This window comes from Trichosurus vulpecula, chromosome 2, assembly GCF_011100635.1.
Source record: "Trichosurus vulpecula isolate mTriVul1 chromosome 2, mTriVul1.pri, whole genome shotgun sequence".
NCBI lineage: Eukaryota > Metazoa > Chordata > Mammalia > Diprotodontia > Phalangeridae > Trichosurus > Trichosurus vulpecula.
The window spans coordinates 330298389-330315303 of NC_050574.1; the positions used below are offsets into that span (position 1 = coordinate 330298389).

The 16915-nt window shown below is 40.9% G+C and overlaps 1 protein-coding gene across 1 annotated transcript in view; it reads left to right on the forward strand.

The window, feature by feature from the left end:
* Window positions 1-16915, forward strand: part of SLC12A8 (solute carrier family 12 member 8) — a 156210-nt gene that overhangs the window by 103259 nt on the left and 36036 nt on the right. Inside the window, exons 6-7 of the mRNA XM_036744094.1 lie at window positions 12117-12204; window positions 16713-16800. Of these exons, the coding sequence (XP_036599989.1) occupies window positions 12117-12204; window positions 16713-16800 (176 nt within the window). The remainder of the gene's footprint in view (window positions 1-12116; window positions 12205-16712; window positions 16801-16915) is intronic.

The following is a 16915-nucleotide window of genomic DNA, read 5'->3' on the forward strand; positions in this document are numbered from 1 at the left end:
CTTGAAAATTAAAAAAAAGGCAACTTCATGAATATTTGTCAAAAATTGTAAAGGTAGATTGTAGTATGAGAAACAAAGCTTTCAAAAAATGGGTAGAATGCCTAAATGAGGACAAAAGGAAATTCTAAAGAGTGTGGCAGGTGAGGTGAAAACTAGAAATTAGTTGAGCCAAAATAGAGCTGGAAAAACTCTTTGCAGAAGACCCCAAAACAAACAAGCACTGATGTTATTTTTTTAAATTTTAATTTAATTTAATTTTTCAGTGGTAAATTCTTTCCCTCCCTCCACTCCCTCCCACACCCATTGAAAAGGCAAGAAATAGAGTACCCATTATACATATGAAGTCATATTTGCATATTAGCCATATTGCAGAAAAAAGCAAGAAAAATTTAAAAAGTGAAAAAAATAACGCCTGGATATTATTTAGGTCTTTGTAAAATCACTGAATCTCAGAGTTGGGAGGTACTTAAGAGGCCATCTAGTCTAACCCATACCTGAACAGAAATTCTTTCTGCAGGGGTCCCAACAAGAGATGACCATGGCATGGTCCTTAGGCTTAGAGTTAGGGCGAATTGGGTTTGAATCCTGCCTCAGGCACTTAGTGGTATGTAACCCTGGGGGTCACTTAACCTTTCACAAACTGCCTTTTGGACTTTTTGTCCCCCTTGGACATTTAAAATTGGATATTCCATAGGTATCTCAGGTTCATCATGTCTAAAACAGAACTCTTTTAAGTTTAATATTTATTTTTTAGTATTCATTTTAAAAATTTTGAGTTCCAAATTCTCTCCCTCCCTCCAGCCCCTTTTCTACTCATTGAAAAGGCAGGCAATATGATACCCATTATACTTGTGAAGTCATGCAAAACATATTTCCATATTAGTCATGTTGCAAAAAAGAAGAAGAAGAAAAAGAAAGAAAGTAAAAAAAAAAGTTTCAATCTTCACTCAGAGTTCATCAGTTTTCTCCCTGGAAGTGGAGAATGCTTTTCATAATAAGACCTTTGAAATTGTGGTGATCAGAGCAGCTAAGTATTTCATAGTTGATCATTATTACAATATTTCTGTTAGCGTGTATAACATTCTCTGGATTCTGCTCACTTCACTATGTTGTTATCATTCAGTCATATTTTCAGTCCTGTCTGATTCTTTGTGACCCCATTTGGGTTTTCTTTGCAAAGATACTGGAGAGGTTTGCCATTTCCTTCTCCACCTCATTTAAAGATCAGGAAACTGAGGCAAACAGGGTAAATTACTTGCCCAGCGTCACACAGCTAGTAAATGTGAGGCCTGTCGATCAACACAGATTTATTTTTTGTTTATTATGTGCCATGTGGGCACCTAAGTGGTTCAGTAGATAGTGTGCCAGGCTTGAAATCCAGAAGACTCTTCATGAATTCAAAACTGGCCTCAGACACTTATTAGCTGTGTGACCCTGGATGAGTCATTTAACCCTGTTTGCCTCAGTTTCCTCATCTATAAAATGAGCTGGAGAAGGCAGTGGCAAACCACTCCAATATCTTTGCCAAGAAAATCCCAAATGGGGTCACAGAGTCAGACATGACTGAAAATGACTGAACAACAACATGTGCCATGTACTGAACTAAGCACTGGATTACAAAGTTGACAACAGTCCCTGCCCTCAAGGAGCTGACATTCTATAGAGGGAAAATGTGTAATGAACTAGGTACAATTAAAATATAAACAGAGTAAAGAGAAAGGAATATGAGAGTGGAAGGCACTAGCAGCTGGGGTGGGGGCCAGAAAAGGCTTCCTATAGAAGGTGGGACTTGAGCTGAGTCTTGAAGGGGCAGCCAGGCAAATCAAGAGTGTTCCAGGCATGGGGACACCCACTTCACAAATCTTAAAACACCATATAAATGTGAGCTATTATTATGGTCAGGACAGCTATGTGGCACAGTGGAGAGAGTGCCAGGCCTGGAGTCAGGAAAATTCATCTTTGTGAGTTAAAATCTGGCCTCGGACACTTACTAGCTGTGTGACCCTGGGCAAGTCACTTAACTCTCTTTGCCCCAGTTTCCTCGTCTGTAAAATGAGCTGGAGAAGGAAATAGAAAACCATTCCAGTATCTTTGCCAAGAAAACCCCAAATGAGTCACAAAGAGTGGGACCCAACTGAAAACTATTGAAAAACAACAAAATTATTATGGCCAACAAGCCTGTGTTTCAAGACATTTGGTGATGGGAAAACTTTTTTTTCTCCTGAGGCAATGCATTCCACTTTCGGACATCTGAAATTATTAGGCAGTTTTTCTTGATCAAGACCCAAAGCTTTCCCCTCTATAACTTCCAGTCATGGCTCCAATTTCTGTCCTCTGGGTCCAAGCAGAATAGGTCAGCCTTAAAGAATCCTCTCTCTCTATTTTTTTTTAAAAGACCATCAGGGAAAAAAAATTATAGACAGTTTCTCAGATAAAGGTCTCATATCAAAACTGTATGAAGAACTTTGTCAAATCTATAAGAATACAAGACATTCCCCAATTGATAAATGGTCAAAGGATATGAACAGTCAGTTTTCCAATGAAGAAATCAAAACAATTTATAGTCATATGAAAAATGCTTTAAATTATTATTGATTAGAGAAATGCAAATTAAAATAACTTTGAGACATCATTTTATGCCTACCAGATTGGCTAAAGCGATTGAAAGGGAAAGCAACAAATGTTGGAGGAGATGTGGAAAAACTGGGGCACTAATTCGTTGTTGGTGGAATTTTGAACTGATCCAGCCATTTTGGAGGGCAGTTTGGATTTATGCCCAATATGCTTTGACCCAGCGATACCACTACTAAGTCTGTTTCCAAAGATGATTAGGGAAAAAGGAAAAGAACCTATATGTTCTAAAATATTTAGAACAGCTCTCTTTGTGGTGTCAAAGAACTGGAAATTGCAGGGATGCCCATCAATTTGGGAATAGCTAAACAAGCTGTGGTGTGTGACTGTGATGGAATACTACTGTGCTATAAGAAATGATGAAATAATGAAGAGTGAAATGAGCAGAACCAAGAGAATATTGTTCATAGTAACAGCAATATTGTCTTAAGAACAACTTTGAATGAACAGGTTATTTTGACTATTGTAAATACCCAAATTCATTATAAAGGACATATAAAGGAAGATACTATCTGCATCCAGAGAAAGAGCTGATAAATAGAAGTATGTATAGAATAATTTTACATATATGTACCTATTTGTGTTTAATGGTAGCCATCTCTAGGGCTGAATAGGGGGAGGGTAGACAAAAAATTTACATGATAATTTTGTTCTATATTTGAAAGGAATAGCAAGTTGTGCACAGTAGATTTGCAGTTCTATGTAAATCTTTTCTATTGTACTATGTTATAGAAATGCTTGTTTTATTCCATAAACTTATGTATTAATGTAAAAAAAAGAAAAAAAGAGTATAGATCAAAAAAAAACTGTCAAAAAAAAACTATCAGGGCCTTTGCCTGTTCCTAGCACTTCTCTCCTTTGATTTTTTTAATGGTCAGTGACCCAGGAGCTCATCCCCATAAGGGAAACTCCTTGGGAAACCAGACAACGCGGGCGTGCCTTCTTCCTGAGTCCTGGTGCTCTAGCTGGGTCTGATCCTGGCTATGCAAACAACCAAATCTGCCAAAGGCTACTTACTACCTACGCTTACGGGTAACTGCCTTTCCTCCTCCTTAAATAGCCCAGCCTCATGTTGCTGCATTGTCTTCCAGTTCCTGGAAATGTATTTCCCGTCTTTCCTCACCTCTGTCCCTTGGGGACAGTGATAATTGCAGTGTTAATAGTATCTCCCCTCTAGGGCTTTTTATCTTCTTTATGTATGAGTGTGTATTAGTGTGAGTGTGTGTGTGTGTGTGTGTGTGTGTGTGTGTGTGTGTGAGAGAGAGAGAGAGAGAGAGAGAGAGAGAGAGAGAGAATGAGAGAAAGAGAGGGAGAGTAGGAGAGAGAAGAGAGAGAGGGAGAGGGAGAGAGAAGAGGGAGAGAGGGGGAGAGAGGGAGAGAGAAGAGAGAGGGAGAGGGAGAAAGAGGGGGGAGAGAGGGAGAGAAATGAGGGAGAAGACAGAAGAGAGAGAGAGGGAGGGAGGGAGAGGGAGGGAGAAGAGAGAGAAGAGAGAGAGAGGGGGAGAGAGGGAGAGAGAAGAGGGAGAACAGAGGAGAGAGAGGGAGGGAGGGAGAGGGAGAGAGGGAGAGAGAAGAGGGGGAGAGAGGGAGAGAGAGGAAGGAGAGAGAGGGAGAGGGAGAAAGAGGGGGGAGAGAGGGAGAGAGAAGAGAGAGAAGAGAGAGGGAGAGGGAGAAAGAGGGGGGAGAGAGGGAGAGAAATGAGGGAGAGAGGAGGAGAGAGGGAGAGAGAAGAGAGAGAAGAGAGAGGGAGAGGGAGAAAGAGGGGGGAGAGAGGGAGAGAAATGAGGGAGAGAGGAGGAGAGAGGGAGAGAGAAGAGGGAGAACAGGGGAGAGAGAGAGAGGGAGGGAGAGGGAGAGAGGGAGAGCTTGGATCTTGCTTATTGCCTTTTTCTTGAAGCGTTGTTTTGCGCTGATGCCTCTGTCCTTTCTGCATCTCTGGTGTATCATTCGAATTCCATCAAGGAGAGTAAAATGCTCCTTGCCCATACCTTTGTCTCTTGTGGTTTCCCTGCCTTGGTCAAAAACTTGACTTTGAAAGCGCTGTCTGAAGTTGAACCAAGTCTGCAATAAGGCAAACAACAACAAACAAACTGAAAGCCGTGTGATTATTATAATTACCAAGCCTGGTTCCTGAGGAGAGTGCAGAGAAGTCACCTTTCTCCTTTTCTTGTGGAGGTGGCAGATAATGTCAGATGGAGTTTTCCTGAAATTTTTTTCCTCTCTCTTTTTATTATTTACAAGAAGTGGCTCGATGGGTGGGGGAGGGATATATCTGAAGGTGATATAAAAAAAGATATCAATATAAAGGTAAAAAAATTAGTCCCTGCCCTCAAAGAGCTTACATTCTAAAAGAGAAAACATATAATTAGCTAGGTATGTACAAGATATATGTAGAATGGATAAAAGGTAATATGGGAGAGAGAGGTACTGGTAGCTGAGGCGGGTGGGAGGGGACTTTTTTCTGGATAAAGTAAATAATAAAATAGAATAAAGGCAAATCTTCCCCCATTTAAAAGAAAGGAAAAAAACCCTTCATGTCCACTGTACCCTTCTCTTCACTTTTGCGAACAAAAACCCTGTTTTGCTGTAGTTACAGCAGGGATTATTGGTTGGCCCTTCTCTCTGAATCAAGACTCCACCTTTTATAATGGAGGATTTGGTGCCTTCTCCCACTAGCCATGTTCAGGGAAACTTGCACATAGTAGGCCTATAATAAAAGTTTGTTGAATCAAATTGAGTTGAACTAGGTAGTACAGTGGACAGTCAAGAAAACCTGAGTTCCAGTCCTCCCTCAAACACTTACTAGGTTTATGATCCTAAGCAAATCACTTAACCTCTCTCAGCCCCAGTTTTCTAATTTGTAAAATGAAGGGACTGTATTTGATGACCTCTAAGGTTCCTTCCAGCTCTAAATGTCTCTGATTCTATAGAAGTACACTAGTTCAAGGCCGCAATCGTACTTTCTGGCGCTTAGGACTCAAACATCCCTGTACCAAGGCCTCGCTGACCACCCTCAAAGCTGTACTGTCTGAATGACCCTCGGCCCTCCAGGACACTGTTGAGTTTCCCGACTCTTGCTCTATTACTGATAGCACCACTGAGCCAATTGACTAAAGCACTGAAGTATTATTGACCACAATATGGCCTTATCCTGTGAGACTGAATTCCTTGGTCAGTCTCTCCTTTAGCAGTTCCAGGACATTGCTTGTCAACCTAAGGTCTTCCTAAGAAGTTTCTAACTCACACCTTTTGGCACTACGGGGTTGGAAGATCAAAGACATTAATCAGAAGCTCTGGCGGTGGCCAGTCTGGTATTGCCACCCCTTTAGGAGAAGGAAGCCTCTAGCTGATCATCCTCCCTCTCAGTCTGTGGGCTTAGGATTCTTCTGTCACTCACATTGTTCAATATGTTCTTTCTGGTCCCAAATCTGCCTTCCTGTTCCTGTTTTCCAGGAAGTCTGTCAGTTACATGGTCAGATCAACCAAAGTTGCCACATCACTGAGTACAAGATACTCTTTGAATCCTAATTCTCCCTTTCCTCTCCCCAGTAAAGAAGTGTGCATGTCTAGTCAAGTCAAGATTTTGGTTAGAGATGTTTGCTATGTTCACATTTTGGGTATTAATATCTTTTGCTCTAGATTTCTATAAAAGAAGCAGTGCCTGAGTTACCTATTTTTGCATTTAATTCAGTTGTTTATATTTGAATTTTTAAAATGAAATAGAATAAAAATGGTTTAATTTGCTAAATGCCTTTTAAAAACATAAAAATATTACTGTGCCCTAAGAAATGATGACTATGAAGAGTTCAAAGAAGAATGGGAAGACCTCTATGAACTGATCCAGAGTGATGTAAGCAGATCCAGGAAAACAATATTCACAATGACCACAACAATGAAGAACACGCACATATGAAACTGAACACTGTATAATAATAGTGACCAAGCTTGGCCCCAGAGAAGAGATTATTTCCAGAGAAGAGACACTTCTGCAAAGGACTATGGATAGTGAACATTGCGTATGATATATTGGTTAATTTTTAATTTTTCTTTTTTATGCTTTGTTACATGAGATCACTCACTGTGTAAGGGAGGAGACATTATATTCAGAGTGAATATGATACAGAAATCCGATCAATATGAATTTTAAAATGAAATAAAATAGAGGTCCATGGGTACCACCCTTTCCCTGCGCAACATGGTTTCAGTTGGCAGACTCATCAGTATAGGAACCCAACAAGCATCCATCTTTCCATCCATCTCATCTGAACTCCATCACGGTTGTAGTCTAATTCTACTTTCGATGAGGGTTCCGGTGACCAGGAGCTTTACTTTGCATAGCTAGTAGCTGCCCTATGGAGGTCTTTTCTCTCGATATTAGGGAAATTGCCCTCAGCAAGGCATCTTGATGTCGCCGACAAAGCTCTGGAGTTGGAGGCGGAAAGACCTGGGTTCAAATTTCACCTCAGACACTTGCTCTATGTGTGACTCTGGGCCATTCTCTTAAAATCTCCTGGGCTCAGGGTTTGGGACTTATCTCCAAAGTCCCTTCCGGCTCTTAATCTATTTATTATCTTTCCAGTGCAGTTCCTTTGAATTTCCCTTTCATAAAAGCCACCCGTACCTGATCTATTATAAAAGTTAGAGGCTAAGTCTGAAATGCTAGCTTAGAGTTCTTAACTCAGTGCCTGGCATCTAGTAGGTGCTTAATAAATGCTTATTGACTACTTACATTGGCTGAGTTTCTGTGCTCACTTCTTTTTAAAAATGGGAAATAATACTATAGCAGGCTCCTGAAGGGGTGAGATGACTGTACCTCAAAATACTGAAGGGGTGGCATTGAATGAATTGAAAAGCCTGCTTTTGCTGAGACACCACCCTGTTCATCACAACTGTTCCTGTGTCTCACTGAGCCTGTGAATTAACTGTTTAAACCTTCCATAGTGATAAGGGAAGAAGAAGGTTTATTTTGGGTCTTGTTAGGACTGTTAAGCCTGGGACTCTCAAACGTGTCCATAGGGTGATTGGGTGGAGTCTCAGTAACACTGGCCACATCAGAAATACAGCCTGGACTGTATCTGAATGGCCTTATCATCACAGATACAGCCCTTACTGGGGGAAAAAAAGCCCTTTGCAACTGGAAACTTTCCTATTTCCATTATTCACATGGTCCTGTTGACTACAAGTCTTGGAATCATCTTTGACTTTTTCCTCTCCTTAGCCTCGGGGGATTCGATTCTTTTTTCATTCTGATTTCTACCAGAATAGTCCAGTTTTCCACTTGCCCGATCCATCCACTGCTACCAAAGTAATCCTCCTAAAAGAATATTCTCTTCATACCACTCCCTAGTATGAAAATCCTCAGTGCATACCCTATGTGAAATTTGTAGGCCGATGACCCTAGTGGAGAATGTAAGCTGCTTGTGAGTAGAAATTGTTTCATTTTTTGTACTTTTCTCCCCACCCAGCACCTAGCATGGTGGGCTGTCATAGACACTTAAGAAATACTTGATGACTGATTGACCCCCCACTTTCCTATTGCCAATTCAAAATTTCTCTGCTAGCATTTAAGTCACCATGATCATCCAGCTATGTCCTACTTCTCTCTTTCGCAAATCCTGCGCTCACAACAATCTAGAAGAGCCTGTGTCCTAACTGTTCCCTGATAGACCATATTAATGATGATGGTTGAGCCTCCAAGCTTTGTTCCGTTGCCTAGAATGCCCTTTCATCTTTCTGGTTTGTGGAGTAGTAGAAAGAGTACTGGAATTGGAGTGAGAGGGGAAGGGAAGGGGACAGAAACAAGCATTTATTAAGCACCTGCTATGTGCCGGGCACTTTATAAATGTCTCCTTTTCTAGTTGTGACTTATAGAGTTCTAACACATGTAATGATGATACCTAGGACTATAGTGCTTTGGACTTTGCAAAACACTTTACATGTATCATCTCATCTGATTCTGATAATTGGAAGGTAGAGGCTATTTTTTCCCTGTTTTACAGATGAGGAAACTGAGTCTGAATGAGGTTAAATGACTTGCCTGGGGTTGAAAAGCTAGTAAGTATCTAAGGCAAGTTGTGAACTCTGGTCTTTTTGACTCCAAGTCTAGCATTCCATCTGTGATGCCACCTATTTTCTCACCACGTGACCCTTGGGAAATCACTTGAGCTCTCATCTTCAGTTTATTCATCTCTAAAATGATCATAATAAAACTTATGCAGGCATACTTTGTTTTATTATACTTCATAGACATTCCTTTTCTTATTTAAAAACTTTTTTTTTACAAATTAAAGGTTTGTGGCAACCCTGTCTATTGGGGTGCCATTTTTCCAAAAGCATGTGCTCGCATCACGTCTCTGTGTCACATTTTGGTAATTCTCACAATATTTCAAACTTTTTCTTGCTCTTATAGCTGTTATGGTGATCTGTGACCAGAGATCTTTGATGTTACTATTGTAATTGTTTTGGGGTGCCCCTAACCATGCCCATGCCCATATAAGACAGCGAACTTAGTTGAGAAATGTTGTGTGTTCTAACTGCTTCACCAGCTCGCTGTTGCCTGTCTCTCTCCCTCTCCCTCAGCCTCCCCATTCCCTGAGAAACAACAATATGGAAATTTGGCCAATTAATAACCCTATGATGTAATAACCTCTAAGTGTTCGAGTGAAAGGAAGACTCGATCAATGCGGCAAATTTCATGATTGTCTCATTTTAAGAAATTGCCACTGCCACCCCAACCTTCAGCAGCCACCACCCTGATTAGTCAGGAGCCATCAACGTCGAGGCAACATCCTCCACCAGCAAAAAGATTAGGACTCGTTGAAGGCTCAGAGGTTGGTTAGCATTTTTTTTTTTAGCAATCATGTATTTTTAATTAAGGCATATGCATGTCTTTAGACACAATACTATTGCATACTTAATAGACTATAGCATAATGTAAATGTATCTTTTATATGTACCAGGAAACCAAAAAATTCATGGCTTGCTTTATTGTGATATTCACTTTATTACGGTCGTCTGGAACCAAACCTGCAATATCTTCGAGGTATGCCTGTACTACCTACCTCATAGGGCTGCTCAGAGGAGAGAATATTCTGTAAATTATAAAATGTGGTAGGCCATATTCCTCTCTATGTTCAAGGTCCAGCTCAAATGCTACCTTTTCCAGGAAACCACCTCTGACCATCACAGCCTATAATCTTTCCTTCCTCTTAGGTCCCTATGGCATTAACTCTTTGGAATACTCCTTTGATATTTCATTTTATTCTGCTTTGTAGTTCCTTAGCTTTTCTTGTTCCTAACTTTTGCCTTCTCATCTGGGTCATAATCTCCCCAAGGGCAGACATATTTCTTTTCTTTTTTACCACAACTCCCAGATCAGAACCTTATCAGCACTAGGGTACAGCAGAAAGAGCATTGGGTCTGGGAATCTGAAGACCTGGGTTCAAATCTTGGCTTTGCTACTTATCCTCTATGTGACCTTGGGTGAATTGCTTTGCCTCTCCAAGACTCTTTCCTCACCTGTAAAATTGGAGAAATAATACCTGTCCTCCCTCCCTCCCAGTGATGTTATAAAGATAAAGCACTAGGGAAGTGTCAGCAGTTACCTGCTGTTGGTTTAGTGCTTTTTCTGAATGGTGATCGCGAGAACCCTGAGAATCTGCCCTTAAATTCATGAGGTGGAGATGATCACAGAAATCAGAAAATTTCAGAGTGAAAAAGGAGCCCTGGCAGCTGTCTTGTCTAGTCTAATTCACATCCCCCGAAGAAATCCCTCCACGACGTGCCTAAAAGTGGTCATCGTTCAGCACATGCTTCAACAAGTGGGAGTCCATTGGCTCCCGAGGAAGCTTGATTCACTTTTGGACAGCTCTAATGGCTGGGGCTTCTTCCTGGCATCAAGACCTTTTTGCAATTTAGACATGTTACTCCTGGTTCTTCCTGATTGTTCCCGAACAGAACAAATTTTGTTCATTTTCCAGATGAGAGCCTTTTTCAGTATTTGACAGTGGCTATCTTATTCACCTTATCTCCTCTTCTCCCTTCGATTTATCCTCATAAGGCTTGAGCTCATGTGCCTTCACCAGTCAGATTGCCACTCTTTGTAGTCTGGCTTCTGATCTCATCATTCAGTTGATACTGCTGTCTCCCAAATTAGCAATATGCCTGCCAAGGGTGGGATTACCCTAGGTTTCTGTCCAGGCCTATCTTCTCTTCTTCCATTATACTATTTTCTTTCATGAGCTCATCAGCTCCTATGGATTCAAATATCTGATTCTCAGATCTACTTATCTTCCCCTAACCTCCAGATATGTATCTCCAACTGTTTATTAGATATTTCAAACTAGATGTTCTATGGACATCTAAAACTGAACATCTCCAAAAGTGAACCCATTGTCTTTCTTCTCAAACCCTCTTCCTATCCCTATTACTGTTGAGTGTGCCATCGTCCTCCCAGTCCCTAGGTTGGCAGCTTAGACATCATCCTTAATGCCCCTCTTATGTATCACATCTAATCTGTGCCAAGTTTTAGAGTTGGAGTACATATAGTCCAGGGGCTCTTAACTGTTTTTGTGTGTATCAGGGACCCTTTGGTAGTCTGGTGAACCCTATAGACCCCTTGTCAGAATAATTGAAATAGTTAACAAGTTCTTAAAAAAAAACCCAGGTTCATGGGCCCCAGTTTAAGAACTCCTGATTTAGTCCCTCCTTCCCATTTTAGGGCAGCTAAGTGCTTCTAGAGTGCTGGGCCTGAAGTCAGAAGAACTCATCTTCCTGAGTTCAAATCTGGCCTCAGACACTCACTAGCTATGTGACCCTGGGAAAGTCATTTAATCCTGTTTGTCTCAGTTTCTTCATCTGTAAAATGAGCTGGAGAAGAAAATGGCAAACCACTCCAGGATCTTTGCCGAGAAAACCCCGAATGGGGTCACAAAGAGGTGGACACGACTGAACAACAACAACAGTTATCTTGACTTTTGGTTGACTCATGGTATTGAGAACATTTAAAAACTGTATCCACCATTTCAACAAGGACAGAAAGGGCACTGGATGAATCAGGGCCCTTGTGTTGGGCCTTGGCGCCTTGTCTCTGATGGGCATCCTTCCAGCTTGGTGGAGGGAGGGGGCACTCGGTGTGGAATGTCAAGACCTTTGTGTTGGTTGTCAGGTCCCACCACCATCCCTCATTATGTTTGCCCAAAGATAAGATGTTTTTGTTGCTGTCCAGGGCTTTTCTCCCCTGACGATTGCCCAGTCTGAACAAAGGTCCCTTTTGTAGTCTTTCTGATGCCTCACAGGTTGCTAGGGGAGATTCAGAAAGAGACCGATCACAGCGATGCAGATGGTAGGGATGGTGACGGGACGGCATCCAGAAAGCACTGGATTTGGGGTCGAAGTGTGGGGGGGATGGGGATGGGCAGCAAATGGGGAAAAATGTTTGTCAAGTGTGCGATGACGCTCCTCTCCTTTCTTTGGGTGTTTTTCAGGAGTCATGGCTGGTTTCAACATGGGGGGTGACCTTAGAGAGCCCGAATCCAACATCCCACTTGGCTCACTGGCAGCAGTTGGCATCTCGTAAGTTCTCAACTCAGCAGGCAGAGGGAGGAGAGAAACTGAGAGAAAGCCAGAGGGAGAGAGAGGAAGGCTTTTCTTTTCTGTTTAGAAGCCTTCCCCCTGACTGGGACTGGTTTGTTTCATATTCCAATTTACCTTTTAATGCCCAGCCAACTGGAAAAAATCAAGTCTGGCTCTTCTTCAAATGATCATCCATTAATACCCTCTGCACTGGCAGGCTCAGGAAGGAGCTTCATTAGTGCAGAAATAGTTTTTCCCTTCCTGTCCACCCCCTGTACCTGCCCCCCCAACACCCCTATTATGAACACAGGAGATTTATTAAGCCTGGTGTTTCCAAGATCTCTGAAAGCTCTAAACTCTTATCTTTTCTGAGATAGGGGCCCAGGCTGGGAGCTAAGTGTCCTGGGTTTCAGCTTAAATTCACAAGATCTGTGATCTTAGCCTCTCTTTCATAGGTCTTAGTTTTTATACTTGTATAAAAGGATGTTTTTTTTTTTTGGTCATAAATGTAAAAAATTTTTTTTCTACTTGCATAATGGGAAGACTCTTCCCTGACCTACACCTACCTTAAAGAATTATTATGAAGATAAAATGAGATAACAGATCTGACTGTTTTGAAAAGTGAAAAGGTTTATGTAAATGCAAATATCTATTATGGTGATTAGTATTATGATACAGCATAATTGGCATTATTAACATTAGTATTCCTATAGTTCAGATTATTTTTCTCAGTCATGTCTAACTCTTTGTGACCCCATTTGGGGTTTTTTTTTGGCAAAGATACTAAAGTGGTTTGCTGTTTCCTTCTCCAGCTTTTTTACAGATGAGGAACCTGAGGCAAGCAGGGTTAAGTGACTTTCTCAGAGTCACACAACTAGTCAGTATCTGAGGCCAGATTTGAACTCAGGAAGAGGAGCTTTCTTGACTCCAGGCCCAGCATTCTATCCACTACACCACCAAGCTGCCCCTATTCAAATAGCTCATCATAATAATATGGCCCCTATTGGCCAGGTCCATTGCAATAATTTATGTGGGCAATGGAAATGTATTATTATTGATTTTAATTAATATTTAATTAATAAATTTTAGTTAATATTATTATTAAAAACACATAAAATACTTGAAGCAAATTTAGAAGATGTTTAATCAGCCTCAAGTTGTGTAGTTCACAAGTATGGTAGCAAAAAAGGTGAGGGGAAAGACAATTTAGGATAAGTCAGATTTACCCAAGGATTAGATTGGATTTGACCTTGAGGAAATTAAATGTGATAATATATGTGAAGAGGTATGGAACCATAAAACACTATATAAAAATGAGTTATCATTCTATTCTCTTTCATTCAATAGATATGTATTAAATAACTTCTATTTCTCCTGCATAGTATGTATGCTGGAGCAATAAACACCTGACGTAGCAGGCCTGGGATGTGCCCCAGGATAACTTCTATGTGAGCCTCCATGTTGTCATGAGCGTCACCTTCTCTCTTCGGACTCATTATCTTGACTTGTTTAGACCTGGGAAGTGTCCTCTCCATTAAGTGGTGATGTCTATACTTCTACTATGGGGGTGGGGGGGGGTCACAGGTTGTGTTTGTCCTTAGCTTTAACAGAGGAACTTGACATCAGGGAAATGATGACATGACTTGCAGTTGACTTTGATCTGAATGAGGGAGGGCTGTGCAAGGTCACCAGCTTCAAGAGCCATCTGGGTCCAGTGACCTGATATTCATCAGGATGACTGGAGATGACCCAGGATGCACCAGGAGACCCTGGCCTTTTTAGACTAGGGTCTTTTTATGTACTCACTTAGAGTGAGGTAACTCCCATTGAGTAAATAGGCCTCTTTAAGAAGGTAGTCAAGGGATGGCCCCTTTAATTAGAAAAAAAGAAAAAAAAATCAAGCTGGGAGGGGAAGACCCTCAGGGTTGCTGTTCCAAAGAGAACCAGTTACCATTGACCTTCACTTTAAGCCAGGAGGGCCCAAAATACAGCCATTAAGTGGAGCAGGGACCTATTGTGGTCAAATCTATGATCTTCAGAGTGAACTGGGTTTAAGGTAGGTAGGTAGGTAGATAGGTAGGAAGGAAGAAGGGAAGAAAGGAAGAAGGAAGGAAGGAAGGAAAGAAAGAAAGAGAAAGAAAGAAAGAAGAGAGAGAGAGAGAAAGGAGACAGAGAGAGAGAGAGAGAGAGAGAGAGAGAGAGAGAGAGAGAGAAAGAGAGAGAGAGAGAGAGAGAGAGAGAGAGAGAGAGAGAGAGAGAGAGAGAGGGAGGGAGGGAGGGAGGAAGGGGAAGGAAGGAAGAAAGGAAGGAAAAAGAAAGAAAGAAATCTAGCCAGTAAACCCCAAGTTAAGTGGGCAGTTTCTGGCCATTAAAATTTACCTTCCTTTGGAGAGGAGAAGAAGGAGAGCGAGGGGGATCAGCAGTGGTTTGAACCCTTGAATACTCTGCCCAATGCCCTGTCATCATAGGAACTTGCTTAACTTTGTTTATTTTTTTATATGGATTTATTTTGTATTTACTCATCTCGTACATATTTTCTCCAAATAGAATGTAATCCCCTTGAGGGCAGGGACTTTTGTTTTTGTTTGTTTCCCCCATTGCCTACAATAGTTCTTAGGATGCAGTAGGAACTTAATAAATGCTTGTTGTCCTTTAGCTTGCTTTTGGGAGGTCATTCAGCCTGCGGTCCCCTGGCTTCTCCCCCATCATAGTCCTACCCTCTGTCTTCTTTTCTATTCTATCTTCTCTACTTGTCTTGTAGTATTAGTCTGTTGTAATGTAGGGCAAAACAATTTTTCAAAAATTAGGTTTTTGTAGGAAATATTGTCTTTATAGAGGCAGCATAGCATGGTAGAAAGGATGCTGAAATTGAAGTCAGGAAAACCTAGGTTAAAAAGCTGCCTGTAACACTTAGGAGCTGTGTGACCCCGGGCAGATCTGCTAATCTTTCTTTGGCTCAGACATCTCCCTAGATTTACTAATCTCTCCCCATTGAAGAAGTCATAGATCCTTCTCTCTCTTTTTAAAAAATTCTTCTTTTTATTTTGCATTTTGTAATCTTTCTATCTCTTGTTGTGTCATTAATTCTTTGCTTTCCCATAAATATGATAAACTATTCCTTGCTCTCCCAAATTGCTTATAAGATAATTTTGATTATGTTAAATTGAAAAGTTTTTGTATAAAAAAAGCCAATGCAATGAAGATTGGGAGGGAAGCAGAAAATTGGGAGAAAATCTTTACAACTAGTGTCTCTGATAAAGGCCTCATCTCTAAAATATACAGGGAACTGAACCAAATTTATAGGAATACAAGTCATTCCCCAACTGAGAAATGGTCAAAGGATAGGAACAGGCAGTTTTCGGAGGAAGAAATTAAAGATATCTATAGGCATATGAAAAAATGCTCGAAATCACTACTGATTAGAGAAATGCAAATCAAAACAACTCTTAGGTACCACATCTCTCCTGTCAGAGTGACTAAAATGACAAAACAGGAAAATGATAAATGCTGGAGCGGATGTGGGAAAATTGGAACACTGGTGGAGTTGTGAACTGATCCAGCCATTCAGGAGAGCAATTTGGAACTATGCCCAAAGGGCTATAAAAATGTGCATACCCTTTGACCCAGCAATACCACTTCTAGGGCTGTATCCCAAAGAGATCACACAAGAGGGAAAAGGACCCATATGTACAAAAATATTTATAGTGGCTCTTTTTGTAGTAGCAAAGAATTGGAAATCAAGGGGATGCCCATCAATTGGGGAATGGCTGAACAAGTTGTGGTATATGAATGTAATGGAATACTATTGTGCTATAAGAAATGGGGAGGATACGGACTTCATAACAACCTGGAAAAACCTACATGACATAATGCTGAGTGAGCGGAGCAGAACCAGGAGAATATTATACACAACCGCAGATATATGGATTCTGTTAGGACTAACCCTAATAGACTTCACTCTTTTCAGCAATGTGGGGTTCAGAGACAACTCCAGGGGATTCGTGATGGAGAGAGCCATCTACATCCAGAGAAAGAGCTATGGAGTCTGAATGCAGATTGAGGCAGGCTCTCCTTTTTTTTCTTTTTTTTTCTCTTTTGTTTTTTTTTTTTTTTTTTGGTTTTGTTTCTTCTTTCTCATGATTCATTCCATTGGTTGTGATTCATCTTTACAACTTGACTATTGTGTAAGTGAGTTTGATGCGGGATTGTACGTAGAAGATATATCGGATTCCACGCCATCTTGGGGAGGGACAGGTGGGGGGAAGAAAATCTGGAACTCAAAATCATGCGGAACTGAGTGTGGTAAGCTAAAAATAAAAAAAAAATCTTAATTTAAAAAAATTCTTCTTTTTAGAAAAAAATACTAAGATTGTTAAATGTTTTGTTTCCCTGTTGCCTCAATTAATGCTTCAGTCCCTACTTTTTTCATATTCTTTGCATTGTGAGAGACAGGAGATAAACAAATTTTTACAGTAGACAACACTGTCCTAACTAGTATTTCTTTGCAGGTGGTTTTTTTATATTGTCTTTGTCTTTCTGCTGGGTGCCATCTGTACCAGGGAGTCCCTTCGATACGATTTCATGATAGCAGAAAAGGTAAGTCTCAGTGCAAGAATGATTTTGCCAGGGCTATCCCTCTCCAGTATGAAAAGATATACATACCATTTAAGAGGAGGGTGATGAGGAAAAGGCAGCTTTCCATTTTCCAGCT